This window comes from Podarcis pityusensis, assembly GCF_964106645.2.
Source record: "Podarcis pityusensis genome assembly, chromosome: 4".
NCBI lineage: Eukaryota > Metazoa > Chordata > Lepidosauria > Squamata > Lacertidae > Podarcis > Podarcis pityusensis.
In genome coordinates this window covers 71,937,485-71,962,910 of record NC_138027.1, presented here as the reverse complement: position 1 = coordinate 71,962,910, position 25,426 = coordinate 71,937,485, and the positions used below count along the sequence as shown (strand labels likewise).

Genomic DNA, 25,426 nt, shown 5'->3' with positions numbered 1-25,426 from the left:
ATCCAAGTTTGTCAGGATGTTGAATTTCAATAAACACACAAGACGTAACCGGCTGTATGTTTGAATAAATAAAATACACTATTCATTGTATTAAATTGTAGATTTTAACAGAAGTAGCTCATAAAGTTCAACGAAAAAAGTAGAAGACCCAGTGGATCAGTTCATTCTCTAATCAGTTTATGCGTAAGGTTCATGCATGTGTGTCTATTCCACATGAAAGGTTGTTACAGTTCCACAGAATCCTTTCACAGAGTCTAAGACAAGGATTTCTAGATTCATTAATCTTTATTTATTATCTACAATGGTTTCATTGAGTAAATAAAAAAAAGAAAAGAAAGAAAAGAAAAAAAAGAAAATTAAAAATTATATCTTGGAATGTTAACGGTTTAAATGATAAGAGGAAGAGACAAGGATTTCCAGAATATTAGCTTTGTTTTGCCGTCCTGGGCTTTATCAGTAGTACAAACTCATTTACGATATCACAGGACAGTGGCTCTTATAGCATAGTAGTAGCTGCTGTAACGTCTTGTGTGTTTATTGAATATGTTTCACGTAACCAGAGGTTTGTTGTTGTTTTGAGGATGTTGAATTTAGCAACTAGTATCAGTCTCCAAAGTCACACCATGCTAGTAAAGAAGACAACACAGTTCTAGCAATGCAAAAGGAATGGCTGGGTAGAAAAATGGTTTGGCAATAGGGTATATGGCACAGCTCTAAGCTCTGCATTTCCTGCATAATAAGCAGGGGCTGGGATTAGAGACCTATAAATTCCCCCTCTATGCTTCTCCTAAAACAGAGCAAAGGAAGAATAGATTAACCCAATGAAAAAGGTTAAGGAGCAGGCAGGTGGATGAAAAGAAATATGGCAACATTTAAATAGAATAAATGATATCCAGCACATGCCAGAACGACTGCCAACTGGCAAGAGTATTGAAGGGGAATATTGCCAATTGGAGAGCAAAACTGATGAGAGAAACTGACAGTCAGTGGAGAAGTGCTAGACTCTGTGTAGGTTGGGAATCCAAACAGCCAGGAGCCTCTTGCTCAGAATTGTCTACTGACTAGCAGCAGCTGTCCAGGATTTCTGGCAGGGAACATTCCTGGAGTTGCCAGGAATTGAACCTGAGACCTTCTGCATGCAAAGCAGATGCTAGCCACTGAACTGTGGCCCTTCTACAATGTTTTCCTCCCTACTTGCCTTTTCTGTCATCTGAAAACTGTGCAAGGGTAGCATCTTGGGCAACAGAGAATCTGGGAAATATCGAGGAGCAGGAAATTGTAGTTTCTTCTTTTGCATGGCTAAATGAATTTGGAGGTGGAGGACTTTGCAAATCCCATGCTCCCCAGCAGGAAATGATGGTCCTCAGCATGACAAACGGGCATCATTTCCAGCTGTGGATGAGGACTTCTGCCTCCCACACCTCCCCCTTTCTGAAGGTTAACTTGGAAGGTTGTCACACAATTAAAGAAATGTTGATTTGTCTAATCAATAAATCAAACCAACTAAACTTGAATTACCCTAGTTTTCGTCCCATAGGGCGGACCGGCCCATAGGACGCACCTAGTTTTTTGGGGGGAAATAAAGAAAAAAAATTTTCTTTCCCCCCCAGGTGCGGGGCTGGGGCAGGGTAAGCCCGAGCTTCCCCCAACCCCAGCCCCCAGAACAGGCTGCTATCCGCAAGCCGTGGGAGAGCTGCGCGACCCACGGCTAGCGGAGAGCTGCGCGAAGCCCGAAGCCTGGGGCATGCTGAGCTCAGCGCGCCCCAAACACAGCTCTCCCACGGCTAGCGGATAGCTGCCTGAAGCCTGGAGAGCGAGAGGGGTCGGTGCGCACCGACCCCCCTCGCTCTCCAGGCTTCAGCGAAAGCCTGCATTCGCCCCATAGGACGCACACACATTTCCCCTTCATTTTTGGAGGGGGAAAAGTGCGTCCTATAGGGAGAAAAATACGGTAATTTGCATATAAGAAAACTTGCCCTAAAGAAAAAGTCATTTTGTGTGTGTTTTAGAGGATGAATTTATGGAATCATGCGGCTAGAAGGGACTTTGAACCTCAACCCCTTATTCAGCATGGGTGCAACCACAGCATCCCTGAAAAGTGAAGAGCCCAGCCAACACCTTTGTAGAGGTATTACCCCCTGCGCACACACAATACAGAATGGCCCTTAAGATGGTGGTTGCCATCTGGATTCTTCATAAGTGTTTCTCTTAAAAATAATTCTTTCGAATCATTTTTTTATTTAAAATAAATCTGATTCCTGATTAAGCAGGACAGTGTTTCACCCAACTAAATACTGCAGCCTTCATATGTTATTACAGTGCATTCCAAAGGGGGGGGGGTGTTAGAAGGAGGAATAGGCTGGTACTGGGAGCAAATGTTTTGATGTGCAGAACCCAAGATTCATGCTCATAAAGGCAAGAGACTTTTCAAAAATTGTCCCAGCCTGAATTTTCCCAAAACGTCTTGTAGGGAGGGAATGGGATACAAATATGAAATAAATAAGTCTGGATATACAAGGCAAACGAGCTAAATTCTGGAATTCTGGTTTCAATCTTTTGTAAACTTGAGGTACAGTGAAGTTTTTCATTTTATTTCAATATACCTGCTTTGCAGATCGTTAAGACGTAATTCTGCTACATAATGGGTAGCTGATGAGAGAGTGACAATTCGAGCATTGTGGCTGTGGGTTCCTGATTGCTTCAGTGTTTCCAAGAGAAGGTTAGTCAACAAGAAGTGTCCCATGTAGTTAATACCAAAGTGTTCCTCAAACCCATCCTCTGTTTTCCTTTCCGGCACCAGCATCACTGCAGCTGTGAAGTTTAAAAAGAAAAGAAAGAGTGCAGGTGAAGTTTGTGGTATACAGGAGCCTGCTTGTGGTGAATGGACCACTATATAGGCTGCTACACATCGTACATTTGAAAGCACATAGGTAAAGGTAAAGGTACCCCTGCCCGTACGGGCCAGTCTTGACAGACTCTAGGGTTGTGCGCTCATCTCACTCTAGAGGCCGGGAGCCAGCGCTGTCCGCAGACACTTCCGGGTCACGTGGCCAGCGTGACAAGCTGCATCTGGCGAGCCAGCGCAGCACACAGAACGCCGTTTACCTTCCCACTGGTAAGCGGTCCCTATTTATCTACTTGCACCTGGGGGTGCTTTCGAACTGCTAGGTTGGCAGGCACTGGGACCGAACGACAGGAGCGCACCCCACCGCGGGGATTCGAACCGCCTACCATACGATCGGCAAGTCCTAGGCGCTGAGGTTTTACCCACAGCGCCACCCGCGTCCCCTTGAAAGCACATAATTCCCCTCAAAGAAACATGGAGACTGTAGCTTACCAGTCACAAAACTACAATTCCCAGAACCCTTAACAAACTACTTATTCATAAACATGAGATATTTAACACCACTACACAAAGGGTGGTATATAAATTTAATAATTTTTTTAAAAAAACTACCTGAATTCATCAATTTTGTGTGTGTGTGTGTGTGTGTGTGTGTGTGTTTATATACATATATATAAGCTTATAAACTTCCAAGTACCTGCAAAAAAATGAGCTCCTTCCCAAAATAATGGAATTCCAAGCAACTCCATTTCCACAAGAAGATGAAATGAAGAAGTGCCATCATGCAAGTAATACATCATGCCCTGCTTTCTTCCACCTTGGACTCACCACCTTCAGGGACAGTTCCTTCACATGACCAAAAACAAAGCCCAGGAAAAGCAGATGTACTGAGCGAGTACCAAAGCAGTTGCTTGATTGCTTTCTCACTACTGAATTGTTTTTGCATTCCACAAAAACCTCATTTCTGCCTTGGGAACTGGCCCTGAGCTAGCTCAGCTCAAAGATCCCCAGAGGAGGGAAAGCCTGCTTTGCCTCTACTGTACAGATTTTGCATACTTAGTTCATTCAGTCCTCTTGGCACAATAACTTTGGCTATTGTTTCTCTCTGACTTTATGCTGTAGACACATTCATCATGTGGTCCGACACACACACCCCACCCAAATAAATCACTATTTTTATATTTTTCTTGCCATCTCCAACAGTTTTTAGTCTCCAAAGAGATACAACTGCTTCCCCCCAAAAAAATATTTCCTGAAATGTATGTTTGTGCTATTTTAAACCTGCTGAGCGCTAGAAGGAAATGAAGGAAATAAAGCAAACATACATACACAGAGACCTGCTTTCAGATAAAAGGAAAAGCCTTGGAAGAACAACTTCCCCTTTTTAAATTATTAACTACACAACATTCACCAGGCACTAAAAGTTGTAGACTATTGATTTTCTAGCATCCAAACATGTCCTCAGCTTTACTCATGGGTCCTAAAGGGGTGAACTTGAGCAACAAAAGCGGTTCTATTTTTCTACTGCCAATAACTGTGAAACTATTTGTTGCCAAGAACATGGTGCACTTTCATCTTTTGCCCACTCTAAAAATTCTTTTGCTAAACTTTTCATAAGAGAGCTCTTACAAATCAACTACTTTTTGAATAGATTTCACTGCTAATTGCCTTTGGATTCCTAATGTTCCCTAGTGTCTGATAGCACATAGCAGCAAGTTCAGGAACAAGGATTGGCAGCAGACAGAATGTTAGTGACACTTTTTTTATTATTAAAAAAACCCAGCCCTCTCTGTTTTGATAGGACTGTCATTTATATGCAATTTACTAATTTAGTTTAGCGAGCTTGGTTTCAAAAGCCTTTGATTAAACAGACATCAATAGAAAAAGTAAAGCAGCAGCAAGCGCATTTATGAATAATCTGTACAGTGTGTGCCAAGGCATATTTTGTTTAGCAGTTTCTGATCTCCTATTAGTGTACATGCAAGTAGATATCAAGATTCTGAGGCAATCCATATAATTGCACATTAACTCTGACATTCAGCAAGATCCAGTCTGAATTATGTACTTGAAATAGCTCTGAATGAAGATGTCTTTTGGGAAGAAGGCAGGAGTGGCTCAGCCAGGTCAAACACAGGAAAAAATTAACTGCAATAAACCGAGATTTCACCCAGACCCAGTGAAATGTAATGTAAAGCCAAACCCTTACAGGAAAATTACAGTCACTTTGGTGATTTTCTGCTTCTGATTCTGTCACACTACCCGAAGCTAAACCATGGTTTGGCTTAGCGTTACATGTAAACTAGATGCTTGTGATTTGCCTCACAAGCTGTGGTTACCATGGGGTTTTTTTCCTGCACACTGTTGTGGTCACACTTAGCCATGGTTTGGCTTTGGGTTTTGTATGAACCAGGCCATTAAACTCACACTCAAACTGCCCCATGGTGTGCTGTCTTACAGAAGCAGGAATGGATGGCAAGAAAAATAAGAGAGCTCTAACATCAGAGAGGAGAATGTTCCAGGTACTGAGGGGAAAAATGTTTGGAAAGCAACATTCTAGAATTCAAAATCTTAAACAAACTGGAAAAATCTGCCCCTTATCTCTGATAAATTGTCCCTACTTTGCCTTATTCACAGATACCTCATCCCCACACTTAAGGCCAAACTAAAGTCAAGTGTGTTTTTGCAATAGGGTCAACGGTTTTTCTTTCTTTCTTCCAATGCAAATTACATTTTCAAAGGAGGGGGATTCTGTGTGTACTTGTATTGCCACCCCCAGATTTGCCATGGGTTAAGAGTTTAGCAAATCCACAGATTAACAGCCCATTCCTAGGCATGTTTACTCTGTTATATCCCACTGTTTTTAATGGGGATTGCTCCCAGGAAAGTATACACAGAAAGGGAAACCTTATGATATATGAGGGAATCCACACTGGAGAGAGAGAGCATTTAAGTGCATGGAACATTGGAAAGCTTCAGCTGGAAACAATCTATACCAAGGGGGGAGGCGAATGAAGAGAAACAATGGAAGTAAAACCACCTACTTTCTTTGTTAAATAAAAAGTGATGCATGTGATACTGTTGAGGTTTTGCTTGGAAATGCAACAAGAAAAGATCAGACTGGTTGCAAAATCGCTCTATGCATTTTGATACATGGAAGTATGTAAACTAAAATTGTTCCCTAATTGTAAGATTTTATGTAAGCCACCTTGAGAGAGTTGGTTGCTCTGAAAGGCAGCCTTAAAATGCTTCAAATAAAACAACAAACAAATGATAGTATAAACATTATCCACCCTGCTAACCATAAAACATAGACTAGATCCTGTCAAATGTCAGTCCATGATTTCTAGAAGAGGGTGAAAGTTACTGAATAATACAACTAAGAATATAGTGACCAAAAAGTCTAATGACATTCTGCTATGAAGTTCATATTTGCACTGAAAATAGTAACTTTCTTAATTAGTAGCTAAATCTTGGATAAAAATATTCAATCCAATACAAGCTGATGCCAACAAACTTTCTACGGTTTACATTGTGTATGTGTCCATGACTTTAATTAAACGAATTTATGTATCCAGTCACTCAAACAATAAAGCCTGATTTTGGGACAAAGCAAACAAAGCTTAATTTCTGGAGAGGAAAAATTCAGTTCCAAGATCTGTGGGTTTTTAAAAAATGTTTTACAACAATTGCCATTAACATAAATTAGCTGATAGGCCTAATTGTAGATATTTGTGGGTGGGTGGAAGAGGAAGAGAGATGGATTATGAGCAGCAATTTCTCATTCAAAGCAATCATATATCATCATGACAACAAGTAAATATATTTCTCAGACAGAAGTTTGCAGTACAACTAGACAACTAGATGGCAAAGGAAGGTGCCCAAAGACAATATCTCTTCTGAATTTTCAAGTTTAATAATAGAAATTAACACAAAACAACAGTAATCCTAACCCCCAAATCCTCTAGTTTGAGGGGATTAGGAAAGAGAAGAGGAGACTTTCTGCCTTCTACGAACTGTGCATCTGTCATGGAAGCTTCCTCTATTTTCATGGATAACATTTGTGAGTGTAGGGCTACAGTTAGTGGTTCTTTTGTAAGCAGTGGCCCATATTAAGCCCCAAAGCAGAGTGTTCTAGGGACAGGACAGAGCAGGCTTCAAACTTAATGGATCCAAGGCCCTTACATTCATCCAAGGGGCTTCAGGATCCACTGGTGGAGGAACAGGGGGACAGGTGAAGCACACCACCGCCGGCACCATCGGGGAGGGGGGTACCATCATGCTGCCGCCCCGGACACACACCACACATCCCCCCACCACACCCGGCATCACACCCCCGTGGATGTATGCCACTCCCCAGGATGTATGCCACGCCCCAGGATGCACGCCACGCCCCCACAGGCAGCATGCTACACCCCCGGAACGTGAGCCAGCCACGCCCCCGCCTGCTCTCCGCCCCCGGTGCCGGAGCATGCAGCTTCGCCACTGCCAGGATCACACCAGCCACCTATGTCAGACTGGAGATGGCACAACTAATTATCTCCAATTGGAATCAAGGCAGGTGGGATGAGAGAACTAAATAACTAGAAAAAGATCCATGCACAGGGTGAGAAGGGGGTAGGGTGCCCTTACAGAACCTCCTGCCTGTGCAGGCATATAAGTCAGTAAAGCTTTAGAGATTGTCATTTACCATTTTGCACTCACCCCTCCTAGTTCCATTTAAGATTGCACTGTAAATTGTGCATGTAAGTCACCTAGATATGTTTTTCATTAGGTGAGAAATAAATTGAAGCCCTCAAAATGCCTGGGGTGGGGGACACCCCTATAACTGTAAACTGGAAGAGGCCATACTTGGAAATGTTCATAGGTGGGCAATCTAACCCACATGACTATGTTCAGATCTGAGCATGTATGTCAGATACTAACCAAAAAGTTTGCTCCAAACTGAAATCCTCCCCCATCCCTACTTGTAACACACAAAACGGCTGTTTCTGCATTTTATTAGCAACCCAACAGCAACAGTATGAAGCCCAACATTTTAAAATGCTGAGCATTTGCCAGATCTGATGGAGAGAGAAAAAAAGTTGATAGCCAAAGAGCTCTCACAATTTTAATGCAAATGGTGTGCAAGAGTCATGGCCTGCCATCTAGCAGGGTTCCCCCAAACACCATGGGCGTAATAGTCCTCTTCAGGTGTTCTTAATTTGCATCTATGGAGATGGTGCAGAGAGGATTGCAAGTACAATCAGTCTAATGCATTTACAACCACCCTTCAGACCATTCAACTCAACCTGAAATGGTTGGAAAGGTAGCCCAGCATGTGAAGTCATGCAACCCTCCACAGATACAAATATGGAATTTATATGTACATACACCAGAAAATTGCAAAGTGAAAAACAGAAGCAGAGTTATGTCCTTGAAAAGTCTGGCAGAGTAAAATGCTGAGAATCTTGGGGGAATGCACTTAACATCTCTCAGCAGAGCAGTATTGATTTTTAGCCCCACACAAGGATTTCCTAACCGGGGCAACGGAGAAGGAATGTTGTCCTTTTCCATGCTTTTAACAGCAAGACCTTTGGCAACAGACTACTTTGCTTGCCTATTCACCCATCCTTAAAAAAAAGAAGAAAAAAGTTTATATATTGCTATTTTCCATTCAGCTAGGTTTTAATATTTGTACAATACCTTGCATTAAATAAGTAAGAAAGGGAGTCTGAAGTTTCAAAAAATAAATAAAAGGGCTCACAGTATGCATACATTTCTCACGCAGTCTTCAGCTCTTTTTCTTTTGGCACTATTAAATCACCATGTTCTCTCCTTTGGTACCTTAATGCGGTAATGGCAGCTGAGCTTAGGAGCAGTACTTGTGCTAATTTACTTATTAAATCAAGGAGAAATAAAATACATTTTCTCCTGCCATTCATGGTGAAATAAAAAACCAAGTTGTTGTTTTTTAACCTAAATTAACAATTTATTATGCACTTTTTTTACACATTTGCTTTGAAAATGTAACCAGTGCACATGAACATTGTGCATTGTGAAGAATGGTGCCTGTGAAGCAAAACGAAAGTCTAAAAAGGGAAGACTTGACCTTTCTGTGAAACTGCACACTTTTGCCTGACATATTTTGTTGTGAGAACATTAATTTAAAGTGTGCGCAACAAATCTTCAGGTCCTCAGTTAAACTAAATGGAACAGACATGGAGATATAGGAACCTACACCCCTGCCCTTAAATCAACCCATCATGCTTGCAAATATTCATGTCTTGTGTGGCATTTACAAGAAATTCTGTAGAAGTTGAGAACATCATTGCCTAGGAGCTTATTCACATGAGCAGGCTTTTCCCACTGAAGCCAAGCTAACGAATCATGATTCCCACCCCCACCCCACCCCCGAGCCATGATAATTGCAGCTGCCAGTTCAGCCATTATTGGATTAATCTGTATGCAATTTATTTTTGCCCGTATGTTTTTGCCCAAATTAGTCCTTCTGGGGATTAAAATTATTCTGGTTTTCATCAACATTCTATCAAATTAGCTAACAGCATATCAACCCCCCCCCCAAAAATCTAGCTGAAATAATGACCATATTTTAGTTATTAAAATAAAACAAAAGAGAATATTTCTCCTTAAAAAGGTGGTCTGTAATGTGACAATTGATCATCTGTGAAAACAGGATGCTGGACTAGATGGGCCATTGGCCTGATCCAGCAGGCTATTCTTATACAGTAGTACCTTGGAAACCAAACAGAATCTGTTCTGGAAGTCTGTTCGACTTCCAAAACATTTGGAAACCAAGGCGCGGCTTCCAATTGGCTGCAGGAAGCTCCTGCGGCCAATCGGAAGCCATAGAAGCTGCACCGGATGTTTGGGTTCCAAAAGAACATTCGCAAACTGGAACACTCACTTTCGGGTTTGTGGCATTCGGGAGCCAAGACGTTCGACTCGCAAGGAGTTCGTCAACCAGAGAGATCAGAACTGGAGTGCTTAGTGTTACATGCTACTAGTTATTAAGTCTATGTTTTTTTAAAAAAAATCGTATTTAATAGAAGAGAAAGGACTGGCCTAGACTTACTCTACCAGTGGTACAAAATGAAAATGGAATGCATCTTAAACTGATGCCAAAGACAGGAAATGCTACATGATTTCTGAAGGATTAGGTTCTGGTTAAAGATCCCGCCACAGCTGAACAAGTCTATCAGAAAAAGCCCAGTGAATAACTTTCATGTGGCACAGAATCTCATCTCCTACCAACAAGGCAACTTACTTATGTTCAGTGGTGGCAATAGGACATGAATTTCATTACTGACACTATTTGAGGTGTGGAAACACTGACAAGCCTTTGAAACGTTTGGCTTTCCTCCTTTTTCCTTTTTATTCTATTGAACCCGATTCCCTTTTCCAGAAAACAAGCAAGACACCCAACTACATAAAAGTCAGACTGAATCAAAACTTATTTCAATTCTTCACCCTCTCTTTTCTTTTGTTAAATTCTCCCAAGGGAGCTTCATGGTTTAAACTTGACAGTCACTTATTCTCCTCCTTCCCTCCTCAGCCAGAATTGGATCTATTGTTTGGTAGGCAAACGAAAAGAAGAAAATAATCCATGTGCCCAGCTGAAGCTCATTCCTGCAAGCTCTTCTGTTCCCCTACTGCTACCTGGATGCTTATATGAATTACTTATAACTTTTTCACCCCGGCTTCTATCAAATTAGGAAGCCCATTTCTTTGTCCTGGGGAGCATTTTCTGTCCCTTGCTATTTCCATTAACATTCCCTCTACTGCCACCTGTCACCTGGGGTATAATCTGGAACAGACACTGTTCTGCCCCGAGGAGCAGTCTAGAATGTGAAAACTTCCTAGATACCAATACAATACTATTAATATATCTATCCATATATCTATCTATAGAAGGGATGCGGTTGGAACTGTGGATTAATCCACAGAGCCTAGGACTTGCTGATCAGAAGGTTGGCGGTTCGAATCCCCGTGAAGGGGTGAGCTCCCGTTGCTCGGTCCTTGCTCCTGCCAACCTAGCAGCTCGAAGGCACGTCTAAAGTGCAAGTAGATAAATAGGTACCGCTCTGGCGGGAAGGTAAACGGCGTTTCCATGCACTGCTCTGGTTCGCCAGAAGCGGCTTAGTCATGCTGGCCACATGACCCGGAAGCTGCACGCTGGCTCCCTCAGCCAATAAAGCGAGATGAGCACCACAACCCCAGAGTCGGTCACGACTGGGCCTAATGGTCAGGGGTCCCTGTACCTTTACTTATCTCTCTCTCTCTCTCTCTCTCTCTCTATATATATATATATATATATCTCCAAAATGGCAGCATTCATTCCCCAAAAGAAATTATCAGCAGATCTGGGTGAACCCCTAGGTCTACAGTAGTACTAGAAGTCTTAAGGGGAATCCCTTTTCTCAAACCCCATGTTCTAGCCCAGTTAGGACTGGGCATGCTCAGTAGGCAAGGAACACTGAATGGTTGCTCCATCCCTTGATTGTTATGGTGGTTCTTTACTGTACCCTCTTGGCTTATGGTGTGCTTGGACTGATGTTTTGGACTGCAACTCCCATAATCCCTGAGCATTGGTCATGCTGGCCGAGGCTGGTGAGAGCTGTACTCCAAAACATATGAAGTTAGGAAGACTGCCAGAGAATATAAAGACAATTTGATACTGGATGCTTCCTAACAATTCCTGATATCAAGTTAGCCCTTCTCCACTGCTGTTGCACACCAGGTTCTTGCACAAACAATTCCTTTAGCTTAGAAGTCAGGGGACAAAATTCTCAGGTTCAAGAACTTTGTGCCCACTGACACAGTTCTTTTGCTAAGCGAAGGGAGTAAAATATACAACAATGCTATGGATCCCAATAGGGGAGCACTCATCCAAAAAGCAACTTTTAAGAAAACTTACCATTATTGATCAGGACATGAAGTGGGTAATTCTTTGCTTTAAATGCTTGAACAAATTGATGTATGGACTTCATGGAAGCCAAATCACAGTATAAAAACTCCACTGAAAGAGGGAACAGAAAAACAATGTCCAAATCAATTAAGTGAAAAACAAAAGTATTCATACTGGGTTTGAGAGCCTGCAACTTGACCTTTAAGTTATTTGTAGACCAGCAGTGCTTCCACACAATCTACTAACAATATAACATAAGAAACATATTTTTAATATTTTACTTTGTGTTCCACTTTTTGTTTTAGGAGTCTGGACAGACTTTTTTAAAAAAGGTTTTTCTTTAGTGGATCATTTAAGAAAAAATGCAATAGCTCACTTTGCACCAGGACATTTTATTAATTTACCATATTTTTCCGTGTATTGGACGAGGTTTTTTGACTCAAAAATCACGTCAAAAAACTGGGGTTGTCCAATACATGGATAGTGGCATGGAGGGGGGGAAGAAGCGGTGCGCTGCCAGCCAGCTCATTGGTGGGAGCGTGGCTTCACTCGATGCCGCAGTGAGCGGGGAGCGATCTGGGGGGTGTTTCCTGCCCGCAGCTACATGGGGGGGGGGGGAGAAGCTGCATGCCGTCAGCCAGCTTGTTGGTGGGAGCGCAACTTCCCCCGATGCTGCTGTGCACTGTGGGCGCTCCCTGGGTCATTTCCCGTGTGCGGTGGCATTGGGGGAGGTTGTGCTCCCTGAGCGCAACTTCCCCTGATGCTCCTGCACATGGCAGGCACTCCCTTGGCGGCATCGGAGCACAATGGCTGGTGGGAGTGCAAATCCCCCCAATGCCACTGCGTGCGAGAATTGATCTAGGAAGTGTTTCCTGTTCCCAGCTGTGGGGGGGGGGGAAGAGGCTCAACAACTTTGGGCCATCTCCCCTCATTTCCCTAAAACTGAGTCTCCTAAAATGGGGGGGGGGTCTTATACATGGGGACGTCCTATAGATGGCAAAATACGGTATGTCAGCAGAAGGGATATCTGACCACAATGCCAGAAACATGCATATTTACAATGCCATATCAAACCTACTCTCCCCTTCTCAGGAAACTGATTTCAGTGGCCTCATGTTCACAGATGTATAAGTGCAATTAGCCAAGATCAGCATTACTAAGCATTACTAAGAAAAATCCTTATACTGAGCTTAGTATTCCAGGAATAGCAACTGTATATTCAGGGGAGAATCTCAAAACCAAAATTCCTGGACAGTAAGGACAAATGTGAAGTGACATGAAATGTACCAGTCAGGATGCACCATTAGAAGTAGCCTGAAAACATTGGACTTTTATTTTATTTCTTTAGGAGGGCTTGGAAATATTTTCACCCAGCCTCTCTTAGACACCTGCACAAAAATAAGCAGAGACACTTACATGGGAAATGGTTGCAAGTAAAAACATTTATAAATATTGTAGGCCTATATGTTTTCTCTTGGAGAGATTTAAATGACATTTCGTGTTCAGCTGTAGATCAACAGGCCATAAACATGGGATATGCATAGAGGTCCAAGTACCTTGGAGGAAGGGTAGGATTAATAGGTACAGAGCTAATGAGGGGACTATAATTATAACTATTATAATAGATTGTGTGTCAGAATTAGACACACAATCCTAAATATGCTTACCAAAAGATAAATCTTTTGGGACACAATCCGGATACCCTTTAAAGTCCCACCTTCACATTAAGTTAACCCATATGTTTTGCTTGTGGATATCAGTCAGACTTACAGTGGAATACCATATACCATGGCTAGTTTATTCCAAGTGAACTCTTTGGGATTTACTTCAGAGTAAGCAGGCTTCAAAACTGGCAGTTAAAAATGGGATCAGATCTAAATTAGCCATTACTAATGTAGCCTGTGTCTTATTCTTTTCCTTATCAATATATGAATAGCTATCACAAGATTTTTGAATGTGTAGCAGCTCTGGGCAAAGAAAACAAGAGAAATCACAGAATACGAACAAATTCAAATCATACCTTTTTACCATATAAACATTCAGTCCAATTTATGCATAGCAGCTTCAATAAAGCTGCCCATTAGTCTTCAAAATACCTAGTAATAGCAATTCTGACTATGCTCCAAATTGGATTCCCCTCCCCCTCCCAAAAAAAGAGAAACTAAAAAACAAGAGCTGATAACATTAAAATCTAAATATGGAAACTCTAGCAATACATGCTGGCAAATTATCCTCTGTTCTTTCGAAAATCAGTTCTATTCAGACATGAAAGCAGGCAACAACAAATGCACCTGCTTTTCTTTCCTCTGTGCTGATATGCTTTTGTAATTCTACCTAGGTAACACGCTCAAGAAAATCTGCACAGTTACAACTTTGTCAGATACCGAGGGGAAGCAAAGAGTTTAGATTCTCAAGGTTTGTATGATGCGGCAAAATCTAGGTATAACTTGTTCTCAAGAAAGTGTGCAGAATGGAATAGGTTTCAGAGTAAGGCTGCCAGATCCTTACCTGCAGAATGGTGCCACGGGGAATTTTTCCTGTTATTGACAACAACCAAATGAAGAACTGCTACAAAAAAACCTAAAGAACTAAGAGAAGTAAAGGAAGAGGCACAGCCAGAAAACTGTACTAATAAATCAATCTTTTTCAAATACAGTTATTATAAAGTACTGTACTTTTTTTTTTTTTTTTTAAAAGGACCTATGTTTTGGTTGAAAACATCATTCTGCAGAAGCACTTAAGTGAAAATAAGGTTCTCTGATCAATTCAACATTTGACTTGATAGGTGAACCTGGTTCCTGATGATTACCCTTGACAATGGCTTTTTTCTCAAATGCATTTGGCTTTTTGTGATTTAGAAGAAACATATTTTAAAAATATATTCTCCCCTGAATATACTGCTGCTATTCCCGGAATACAAAGCTCAGTATAATGATTTTAAAAAGACTGAATCCTTAGCCCCATTTTGAGGCACCATCCTTTCCTTTGCAACAATGAAATATACAATGGTGGGAAGAATCCAGATATGCTGCTGTTTGCAGCATGGCTTGGGACAAAGGTGATCCCAGGAGGAAGGCTATGGAATGGAGGCAAAGTGACTATCTTCAGGCCAGAGGGATTGCCCTCTTAAGGCTCTGAAGTTCTCCACAAGGGATAGAGCCTATAAGAAGTGGTCAGGTGATGGAAACCTCAAAGGCTTCAGCATGTTCCCAACCTTCATCACAACAACTCATTGGGAGTTGTCCATGGTCCTGCAACTTCTAACCAGTTTTGTCCTACTGTGCATCACCTCCCTCTTTGTGGGATTCAGCATTCTACTGAAACACAATATCCAACCTCCATGACACTCTTTTCTGAGGTTTCAAAATACAAAGAAAACCTTCTGCCAGTTTTTAAAAAATAAAATAAAATTCCCTGCCATGTGAAAACCATCCAATCTCCCTTCCCGTTTCATAGGGCCATTTTGATACTTAATGTGCATTTCCCAGGGAAGGAACTACAAGGTAAAAGCAGAAAACAGCTCAGGAAATACAAGTGATGTCTTTCTTTCGGAAAGCAAAGATTTTTAAAAAGGGAAGGGATAGTGCACAAGAATTACCATCCCAAAAATACAATGAATGCCGAGGTCCTCATCTTTCTTATATTTGGCTCAGCAGCCAAATTTATAAGACCCAAGACCTGGTCAGCATGGTGTTGCTCCCGTACCCAAGTGCTCATGTTTAAACAAGACACATTTGTCAAATAACTTTGCAGCTGCAGCGAAAGCCGCCATGTCAACAACAGCCATAATTTTCTGCATGTTTATCACCCTATTTATTTCTGAATTTGGTGGCCATGTCAAACTTTTAAGGAGATTACTTGTCAAGCTATTACAAAACAAGATTTTCCAGTTTTATTTGAAAGCTTTCTGTTTCAAAAGGAAAAGGAATAAATTGGGTTTGCCACCAAAAACACCCACGTCTACTTGCATATGCTAATCCATGTCAAACACATGATAATATTAAATACCAGCTAGGATTGAAGAGCAGCTTTATGTAGAAAATGAAAAGGAAAAAAAGAGAGGCCAGTCTTGAGGGGAGGAATCTGATCAATTTTTAGGTTACATTGACTTTCTACCTCACATATAGTTTAAATTACTTTGTGAAAATATTTCACTGAAAAACTGTAAAAGAAACCAAACGGTACAATCTGTTAACCTTCACTGTTTCAGCCATTCAGCTTCTTCCACCTTAGATCATGGGTTCTCACCTAATAAATAGATCACTGCCTTCAAACTAGTTGTTAGTAAAGCACCACATTATTGCAATGCAATCCTCAAAGAGATTCTTAATCCCATCACATTTACTAAGCAACTGTTGTAGACAGGAAATGCAAAAGAGCAAATAGACTGTTTAGAGAACTGCTCAGTAATCGCGATTCTATTTTAGTATGCATATTCTTTTTGCAAAGTTTGTAAGGTTGCAAATAAGTTATGTGGGTGAGGAATGTGTCAGGATTCAGCAAAGGATTATCAAGTGTCTTTTTTGTTGATAGATTAGTCACAGTGCTTATGGAACTGCATTGTGCAATATGTTCGTAATGTAGCACGTGAAAGTAAAGTAGGTACCCGCTAAGAGTGAACAAGGATCAGGCAGACACAGCTTTGGAGAAAGAGAAGGTGAGGTTTTATTGCTGAGCAATAAGGACCCAGTTGGAATCTCTTCCAAAGGACTGGGCCCCCGAGAAACACAAATCCTGAGGTCTTTATACCTGAGCAAGTCACAGCAAATCACAGATCATGAGACAGTCATGAGACAGTCACGAACGCCAGCGAAAATTAGCCAATTAGCGTGCTTCTTGCCATGCTCCCAGCTCCTGGTCAAGCGCAGAGTTCTACTCCCAACTTCTGCTTTCCGTTGTCTGCACAAATGATGCACAATGATGCACAATCTGACCTTTTCCCCAGTTCTGACAGAACAGGGAGTTTTGGAGTTTTGTGGTTTGGCCCTTCCTGTTCTTGTGGATTTTAGCCTGCATTTGAGGGGGATTTTGTACCAGTGTCTCTGATTCATGTCTTCCCCTTTGTTCAGGGTACAAGGATGTTTCTAGGGGAAAGGTCGGTTCTAAAGTTGCTGTTCCAAGCAGTTTGCAGTTAGCTAAGGCAAAAGCTTTCCTTTGATTCAAAATGGATTATAAAAATACTGTAAGCCCTGATTATGTGTGAGCATATGTGAATATATTGATTACTGATAACTGATTACAGTGGTGCCTCGCAAGACGAAATTAATTCGTTCCGCAAGTCTCTTCGTCTTGCGAGTTTTTCGTCTTGCGATGCACGGTTTCCCATAGGAATGCATTGAAAATCAATTAATCCGTTCCTAGGGAAACCGCCTTCAGACCAGGTCCGGGGACAGTCTGTCCCCGGACCTCTTCTGAAGGCTGGGGGGGGGGGGACAAGGGCTTTTCTTCCCACCCCCAGCATTTTTAAAAACCCCGGGACAGCGGAGGACTTCTCCGCTGTCTGGGCGATCTTAAAATGCTGGCGGGCGGCATTTTAAAATCGCCCCGGGACAGCGGAGGACTTCTCCGCTGTCCGGGGCGATTTAAAAGCCCCTGGGAAGGCGGGCAGGGGGGACAAAGACTTTCGCCCCCCGCCCGCCTTCAGAAGGTGTTCCCGCCCCCCGCCCCGCTTCGGAGCAGCGTTCCGAAGCGGGGCGGCTGGGGCAGGTGTTCCCGCCCCCCGCCCCGCTTCGGAACAGCGTTCCGAAGTGGGGCGGCTGGGGCAGGTGTTCCCGCCCCCCCGCCCCGCTTCGGAGCACCGGGAGAAGCGATCTCCCCGCAGCCCCTTGCTTCAAAAGAGGTCCGGGGACAGCGGGAAGCGCTTCGCGCTGCCCCCGGACCTCTTTTGAAGCAAGGGGCTGCGGGGAGATCGCTGTCCCCGGACCTCTTTTGAAGCAAGGGGCGGTGGGGAGAAGCGATCTCCCCGCAGCCCCTTGCTTCAAAAGAGGTCCGGGGGCAGCGGGAAGCGCTTCCCGCTGTCCCCGGACCTGGGGCTGCGGGGAGAAGATCGCTTCTCCCCGCCGCCCCTTGCTTCAAAAGAGAAGACCCGCTGTCCCCGGGGCAAGCTTCGTTTTGCGAAGCAAGCCCATAGGGAAATTCGTCTTGCGAGGCAACTCGAAAACGAAAAAACCTTTCGTTTTGTGAGTTTTTCGTCTCGCGAGGCGTTCGTCTTGCGGGGTACCACTGTATATGAATAGCATAAGGGTAGCCCTTCTTTCCTTGCCTCAGTAATATCCAACAACAGAGCTAACACACACAGCTATCTGCCAATGAAAGATCTTTGGTGCCTATACAAGAGATGAGAGGACAAGGTAACTCCACTGGAGTACAGGAATACATTAATATGATAATTCTGGTTTCACATGGCGGTATTTAGCTAAATTATTGCATAAGCATAACAATTTCCACTTGTGAAAGGGAGATTCCCCTTCTCCTCACCCTGTGCATGCCTCCTCCAGCCCCAAATCTATTCCAGATGGTTGGAATAAGCCCCGGAATAGGTTTTTTTTTGGGGGGGGGCTGTGTTTCAATCCCCTAAGAGAAATCATTGCACTGATAAGATGTGCCCCATAGTGCTATTCTGCATATAACCATCAATTTCTCAATTTTGCAATGTTAAATTCAATTCAATCCATTACAGTGTCAGTTCATTTTTTTAAAAAATACATGAAAATTCACATACACTTTCATGCATTTCTCCTAATACACGTTTTTGTACATGATTATTCCACTTTTATGCTATTTCCACTAATATACACTGTTTTCCCACATATTTTGGCTGGAGAGCTACATCACAAAATGTGGAGCAATGCAAACTTTGAAGGATAACTGTGATACTACAGGGATTCTAACACAAAACTCTAAAACTGGCCAGCCATAGTGGGATATATCTTTCTTTTTTATATATAAAAAAATTACACTAACAATTCTAATAATGAACTCCAAGTTGTCTCAGTACTCTAGTGCACAGAATCATCATTTAACAGCTGAGGAGCACTGAGGCTCAAAGATGTGACATTGATGAATCAGTTGCATACACATAGAACTGTAGTATACAGTGGTGCCCCGCAAGACGAATGCCTCGCAAGACGGAAAACCCGCTAGACGAAAGGGTTTTCCGTTTTTGAGTTGCTTCGCAGGACGAATTTCCCTATGGGCTTGCTTCGCAAGACGAAAATGTCTTGCGAGTCTTGAGATTTTTTTCCGCTCCCCCCCCCCTTTATCTAAGCCGCTAAGCCTTTAATAGCCTTTTAGCAGCTAATCCGATAAGCCGATAAGCCTTTAATAGCCGCTAAACCGCTAATAGCGCTAATCCGCTAAGCCGCTAATAGGGTTGCTTCGCAAGACGAGAAAACCGCTAGACGAAGACACTCGCGGAACGGATTAAGTTCGTCTTGCGAGGCACCACTGTATTTATTGTTGCCACTGGGAGCCAACAAACCGTTGTTGATCTACAACAAAACAGGGGCTGGATCTAGAAACATCAAAGAAGTGTTTCATTTAAACAGGTAGAGAAAAACAGGACTCCACAGCTCCATCGGGTGGCACAATGTTATACAGTATTGCACTTACAACACATATAAATTGCTTTTTCTTTACCAGTCTAGCTGAGTCCAGGAGAGCTTGGACATGTATCTGATAGATAGAATGATAGACAGACTATCTAGGGATTTACCTTCCTTTCCCCTCCCCCTCCCCATCTTACAGGCACTATGAATTACATATTAAGGACATCCTGATAAATTCTTCCCAATGAGTCCATTGAATGCATCTGTTTTATAGTGACAAACTGGGGAAAGTAGGTAGGATTTGAAATCTGGAGCGGATTTTAAGGGTGCAAGGTAGCGGAGGGGAAAGTTCCCTTGAGCAAGCAGAAGTTTGCTGCACCAGTGGAGCAGTAGTGCTGGATGCAGCCTAATATTCTTACATTGTATTTGTTTTTATTCTATGGACTAAGTTTGCGAGGCATGTTTGAAAACCTCTGAGGTACAACAGTTCATTTCATCACAGGAGCTTTATTTTGGGCAGATAACGCTGAAACTTTTGTGAGCACAACAAAGCAGTTGTCTTCCTGGCGATCTCTATAAACTGCAAGCTCATGTAAGAAGGAAAAAAAGCAGTTATTACTAACGAAATGGCCAGTGCCTTGTCTGGTGTCACACATTGCAGTGACAGCCCCAACCTCCCACCCCTGATGCCCTGATCATGAGACTAGACGAAAATGACATGGGAAGCAGGAAAAGCATCAAACCCATCTTTTAAGGCGCGGCAAACCTCAAGGCACTGTATGCAGCACACCTTGTAATGACTGGTCAGAACTGGTCAGAGATTTCACCCCTCCCATACCCAAGAATCTCCTGATGATCTCCTGATGGTCTCTGCTGACTCTCCAGAGAGGAGGAGGCGTGTCCTGCCTATCTACTTATTCTGCCCAGCAACATATCAGTGTGTGTGAGAGAGAGTCAGTCAGTCAGTGTATCGGAGAGAGTGAGAGTGTTGGAGATCCTAGAGATAAGATTGCTGTTAGAGCAGCTGCAGACTCTCAGTGTAGCATTGATTTATGCTTAGAATATTCAGCTCTGTATATAGTTTTGTATCATAGTTGTAGTTACAGAATAAAAGGAAGATATTCTACAGAGCTGCTCTCCGAGTGGTTTATACTCTGCAAGACTCTGCAAAACTCTGCTGCGCAACGACTGTATTATTGAGACAGTGAATCCGGTGCTCTCAGCTCTGAGCTGTGAGTCCACAGCACTGTGACCTGTTCCTGTGGGAAAAGGAGGTCTCTGGCGGTGCTACCCAGCTCGCCTAGCCCAGTCGGGGTTGAGGTGCATGAGTCCAGTTGGCGCACTGGCTCTAGGGCGATGCTCACATCGGTTATGGGCCCAGTCGTTGTTCCAGTCGTCTGACCTGGCGTTGTTCCAGTCATCCCAGGCGTCCCAGGCGTCCCAGTCACCAGAGGTTTCTGTTGCTGATTGCCGGACGGTGGAACGGACGCTGCATGCTGGACTGATTTGCGGTGCCCAGAAGCAGAGCTGTTTTGGAGCAGAGTGTTCAAGCTGCCGCTGTTGCTCTTGCTGCTGCTTGATTTATGGAGGTATGTTGCTGACTGCCAAAGGAAGAAGATAGCATCCCTGTTTGCCTGTTAATTGCGCTCTGAGTGGGAGAGAGAGTGGCTGAGGGAGTCAAGGCTTTATCTGTGTTGCACGAGGGAAGTGTCTTGCTCTAAGTAATAGCAGACATGGCCTGTGCACATTCTGGCCAGATGGCTCTGTCCTTTCCTCTCCTCACGCCTGAAACCTATGCAGTTTGGCAAGTAAAGATGAAAGCGCTTTTACAGAGGGAAAAGCTATTTCACACGATAGAAGATGACCCTCCAGATAAGGATGATGATGATTGGGCTGAATGGCATGCTGCAGATATGAAAGCCCGAGGGACAATTATTTTGAGTGTTTCAGACCACTTGCTGGTGAACTTAGAGGGTCAAGAGACTGCACAAGCTGTTTGGCATAAGTTGAGAGATATGCATCTGAGGCAGAATGCTGGTTCCAGTGTGATTTTCTTTGAGAAGCTGTGCAGGCTGCAGTTGGAGAAAGGTGGTGATTTGCCTAGCCATCTATCTCAATTAAAGCGTCTCAGACAGGACCTTGTTCAGCGAGACCTGGCTATTTCAGAGGCTGTGTTTGCAATGCTGATGATCAATAGCCTAGATGAGTCTTATGATGGAGTGGCTGCCCAGATTTCCACAATGCCTTCTGACTGGCTAACAGAAGATTATGTGTCTAGCGTGCTCCTGAATGAGTGGGATCGCAGACAGGCTGTTAGAGAAAGCCGGGACTGTGCTGTTAAAAATATGCTTGAAAATGTGCCTGAGTCTTCAGCAGGGGAAAGTGAAAGTGAAACTGCTGCTGTTAAAGCTTTGAAATTGAAGCGGTGCTTTTCGTGTGGAGCACAAGGCCATTTGAGTTTCCAGTGTAAGAAGTCTTCAAAGAAGAAGGGAAACTTCAGAGGCAGAGGGGGAGGAGGACGAAATCCCCAAGCACCTGCTACTTCAAAGGCCTTGATCTCTCGCTGTTCCAGTCAACGTGGGCGGAGTTTCTTCGTGGTCGACTCTGGCTGTTCAAACCACGTGGCCAAAGATAAGAATCTCTTTGTTCAGCTTGAGAAGCAAGAGAAAGAAATTCATCAAGCAGATGGGACAGTTCTCACGAGTGTGGCTCAGGGAACTGTGTTCTTAAAGAGCCTGAATGCAACTATTAAGAATGTCCTGTATGCGCCTGATATTCAGGACAATTTGTTGAGTGTTTCCCAGCTTGATCGTCAAGGGTTTAAGGTGGTGTTTGCTAAATCTCGCTGTGAAATTCTTAGAGATGGCAAGCTCATTCTGTATGCAAAATGTGTAAATGGATTGTACCAATTGCCTTTTGTTTCAGGTACAGGCACTGCAGAAGCTACTGAGAAAGAGTGTTGCAATTTAATTGTAGATAAGAATGAGAAGTTGCATGACCAATGTATTCATTATTACCATCGCGTTTATGGTCATTTGAATTTCCAGGCTGTGGCAAAAATGCCTGATATGGTTCAGGGTATGAAGTTGAAAGAATGTCCCTACCACATGAAATGTGTTTCTTGTGCTGAGAGTAAGGCAAAACAAGCTCCCAAAGGTACAGAGTCTGGGAGAGAGGCCAAGAAACCATATGAAGTCATTCATGCAGACTTAGTGGGGCCCCTAGCGCTCTCTAGAGGCAATTCAAGGTTTTTCATGGTTCTGATAGACTCCTATTCGAAATATGTTTGGGTCTATATGCTGCAGAAAAAGTCTGAAGCCTTTACCAAGTTTCACCAGTTTTGTAAATGGCTCAGAAATGTACATAATGAGAATGTACGTTTTCTTTTCACAGACAAGGGTGGAGAATTTTGTTCAGAAGAGTTTGAGAGTTTTCTTTCTGAACAGGGCATTGAGCATAGGACGGCCACGCCCAGATCACCCTGGCAGAATGGTTTATGTGAGAGAGTAAACCAGACTCTGCAGCAAGGAATCAGAACGCTGTTACATGATTCAGGGCTGCCCAATCCTTTTTGGGCTGAAGCTCTTTCGTTTTTCTGTCACGTGTATAACAGGAGATACCAGTCTAGTGTAAATTGCACCCCATATGAGATGCTTCACGGAAGAAAGCCATGTGTAAAGCATTTTAAAATTTTTGGTTCAGAGGTTTGGGTGCACACCTCACAGGGTGACAAACTGAGCAAGCGTGGAGAACATGGTGTTTTCCTAGGATATGAGAAAGGGTCTTATCGTGTTCTGATCACAGACACGAAAACCATAAGGCTGACCAGGAGTATTGATGACAATCCACAATGGGACAGAGGAGGCGTTTTTCAGTGCCATCCCATTTGTGATGATGGTGCAAAAGGGGCAAAGAAAGTTAAGAGGGAGGCAAGTGTTGTTGGTGGTGATAATCCTGATGCCAATGTAGTTCCAGATGATGGCACAGATTATCAGAGCACAAAAGCCTCAGGTGAGTCTGACGCTGACTCAGACTTAGCAGCTTCATATACTTTAGCTCCCCATTCTCCTAAAGAGGAGGAAGCACCAGAACAAGAGGATCAGAGAGTTCTGCGCAGATCCGAAAGAACAACCAAGGGTGTACCACCGAAAAGGTTTTCTGAAGAGTTTGCAAAGACTGCGGTCACAAGCAACTCTGGTGGAGTTTTTAAACCAGGCATGAAGTGTGCTGAGAGTAATAGCACAAAACGCTGTATTTATTTCCTTACCTGATATTTGAAGGAAAGCGTGTATTTGAGTTCTGAAAAGTGGTTTGTTCAAATCTGCCTAATTAGAAATGTCAATTTGCATTTGAGAGGAAGAAATGTGTGTGAAGATTTTTCTAGAAGCTGCTTATTCAATGGTATTGTAAAAGTGTTTTATATGCCGGGAAAAGAGATACCTGCAGATATGTTAACCAAGGTTGTAAGCAGAGAACAACTTTTGGAGTGTATGTGTAAATTGCAGTTATGTTAAAGATTCTTGAAATGGTCGGATGAAATGGGGGAGGATGAGGAGATTTCACCCCTCCCATACCCAAGAATCTCCTGATGATCTCCTGATGGTCTCTGCTGACTCTCCAGAGAGGAGGAGGCGTGTCCTGCCTATCTACTTATTCTGCCCAGCAACATATCAGTGTGTGTGAGAGAGAGTCAGTCAGTCAGTGTATCGGAGAGAGTGAGAGTGTTGGAGATCCTAGAGATAAGATTGCTGTTAGAGCAGCTGCAGACTCTCAGTGTAGCATTGATTTATGCTTAGAATATTCAGCTCTGTATATAGTTTTGTATCATAGTTGTAGTTACAGAATAAAAGGAAGATATTCTACAGAGCTGCTCTCCGAGTGGTTTATACTCTGCAAGACTCTGCAAAACTCTGCTGCGCAACGACTGTATTATTGAGACAGTGAATCCGGTGCTCTCAGCTCTGAGCTGTGAGTCCACAGCACTGTGACCTGTTCCTGTGGGAAAAGGAGGTCTCTGGCGGTGCTACCCAGCTCGCCTAGCCCAGTCGGGGTTGAGGTGCATGAGTCCAGTTGGCGCACTGGCTCTAGGGCGATGCTCACAAGCCCCAACCTCCCACCCCTGATGCCCTGATCATGAGACTAGACGAAAATGACATGGGAAGCAGGAAAAGCATCAAACCCATCTTTTAAGGCGCGGCAAACCTCAAGGCACTGTATGCAGCACACCTTGTAATGACTGGTCAGAACTATTGACTGCTGCTCCTTGCGTGAGTGTTGGGAGGACCGCTCCCTTTTCTGCCAACTCCATCCGGCCTAGGGGGCGGGGCCTGCACTCATCGCCACAGCATAAGAGGCCTGAGAGAGGCCTCCGGGACACGACTGCTGCTCCTCGCGTGAGTGTTGGGAGGACCGCTCCCTTTTCTGCCAACTCCATCCGGCCTAGGGGGCGGGGCCTGCACTCATCGCCACAGCATAAGAGGCCTGAGAGAGGCCTCCGGGACACGACTGCTGCTCCTCGCGTGAGTGTTGGGAGGACCGCTCCCTTTTCTGCCAACTCCATCCGGCCTAGGGGGCGGGGCCTGCACTCATCGCCACAGCATAAGAGGCCTGAGAGAGGCCTCCGGGACACGACTGCTGCTCCTCGCGTGAGTGTTGGGAGGACCGCTCCCTTTTCTGCCAACTCCATCCGGCCTAGGGGGCGGGGCCTGCACTCATCGCCACAGCATAAGAGGCCTGAGAGAGGCCTCCGGGACACGACTGCTGCTCCTCGCGTGAGTGTTGGGAGGACCGCTCCCTTTTCTGCCAACTCCATCCGGCCTAGGGGGCGGGGCCTGCACTCATCGCCACAGCATAAGAGGCCTGAGAGAGGCCTCCGGGACACGACTGCTGTTGCTGCTTTGTGAGTGCTGGGAAGACCGCTCCCTTTTCTGCCAACTCCATCCGGCCTAGGGGGCGGGGTCTGCACTACCATTACAGTTTAGAGGACTGAGCAGCTACCGGCAGCAATGGACAAAATGGTTTTAAATGCTTTAATTGCTTTTAATTTGCAGCACCTTAAATGGGGGTTGTTGTTTTTATAATATTATATTATTTCATTATCTGCAGCAAATGTCAAAGATGTTTATGTAT

General features: G+C 43.8%; 1 protein-coding gene across 5 annotated transcripts in view; it reads right to left on the bottom strand.

Moving 5' to 3' along the window:
• Positions 1-25,426, bottom strand: part of ZBED1 (zinc finger BED-type containing 1) — a 142,213-nt gene that overhangs the window by 19,598 nt on the left and 97,189 nt on the right. For 4 of the 5 annotated variants that reach the window (XM_081001333.1, XM_081001332.1, XM_081001336.1 and 1 more), the window contains 2 exons: positions 11,760-11,861; positions 2,604-2,811 (listed from right to left, as the gene is read on the bottom strand). In XM_081001333.1, the coding sequence (XP_080857459.1) occupies positions 2,604-2,811; positions 11,760-11,861 (310 nt within the window). The remainder of the gene's footprint in view (positions 1-2,603; positions 2,812-11,759; positions 11,862-25,426) is intronic. The other variant, XM_081001334.1, reaches the window with a different exon arrangement.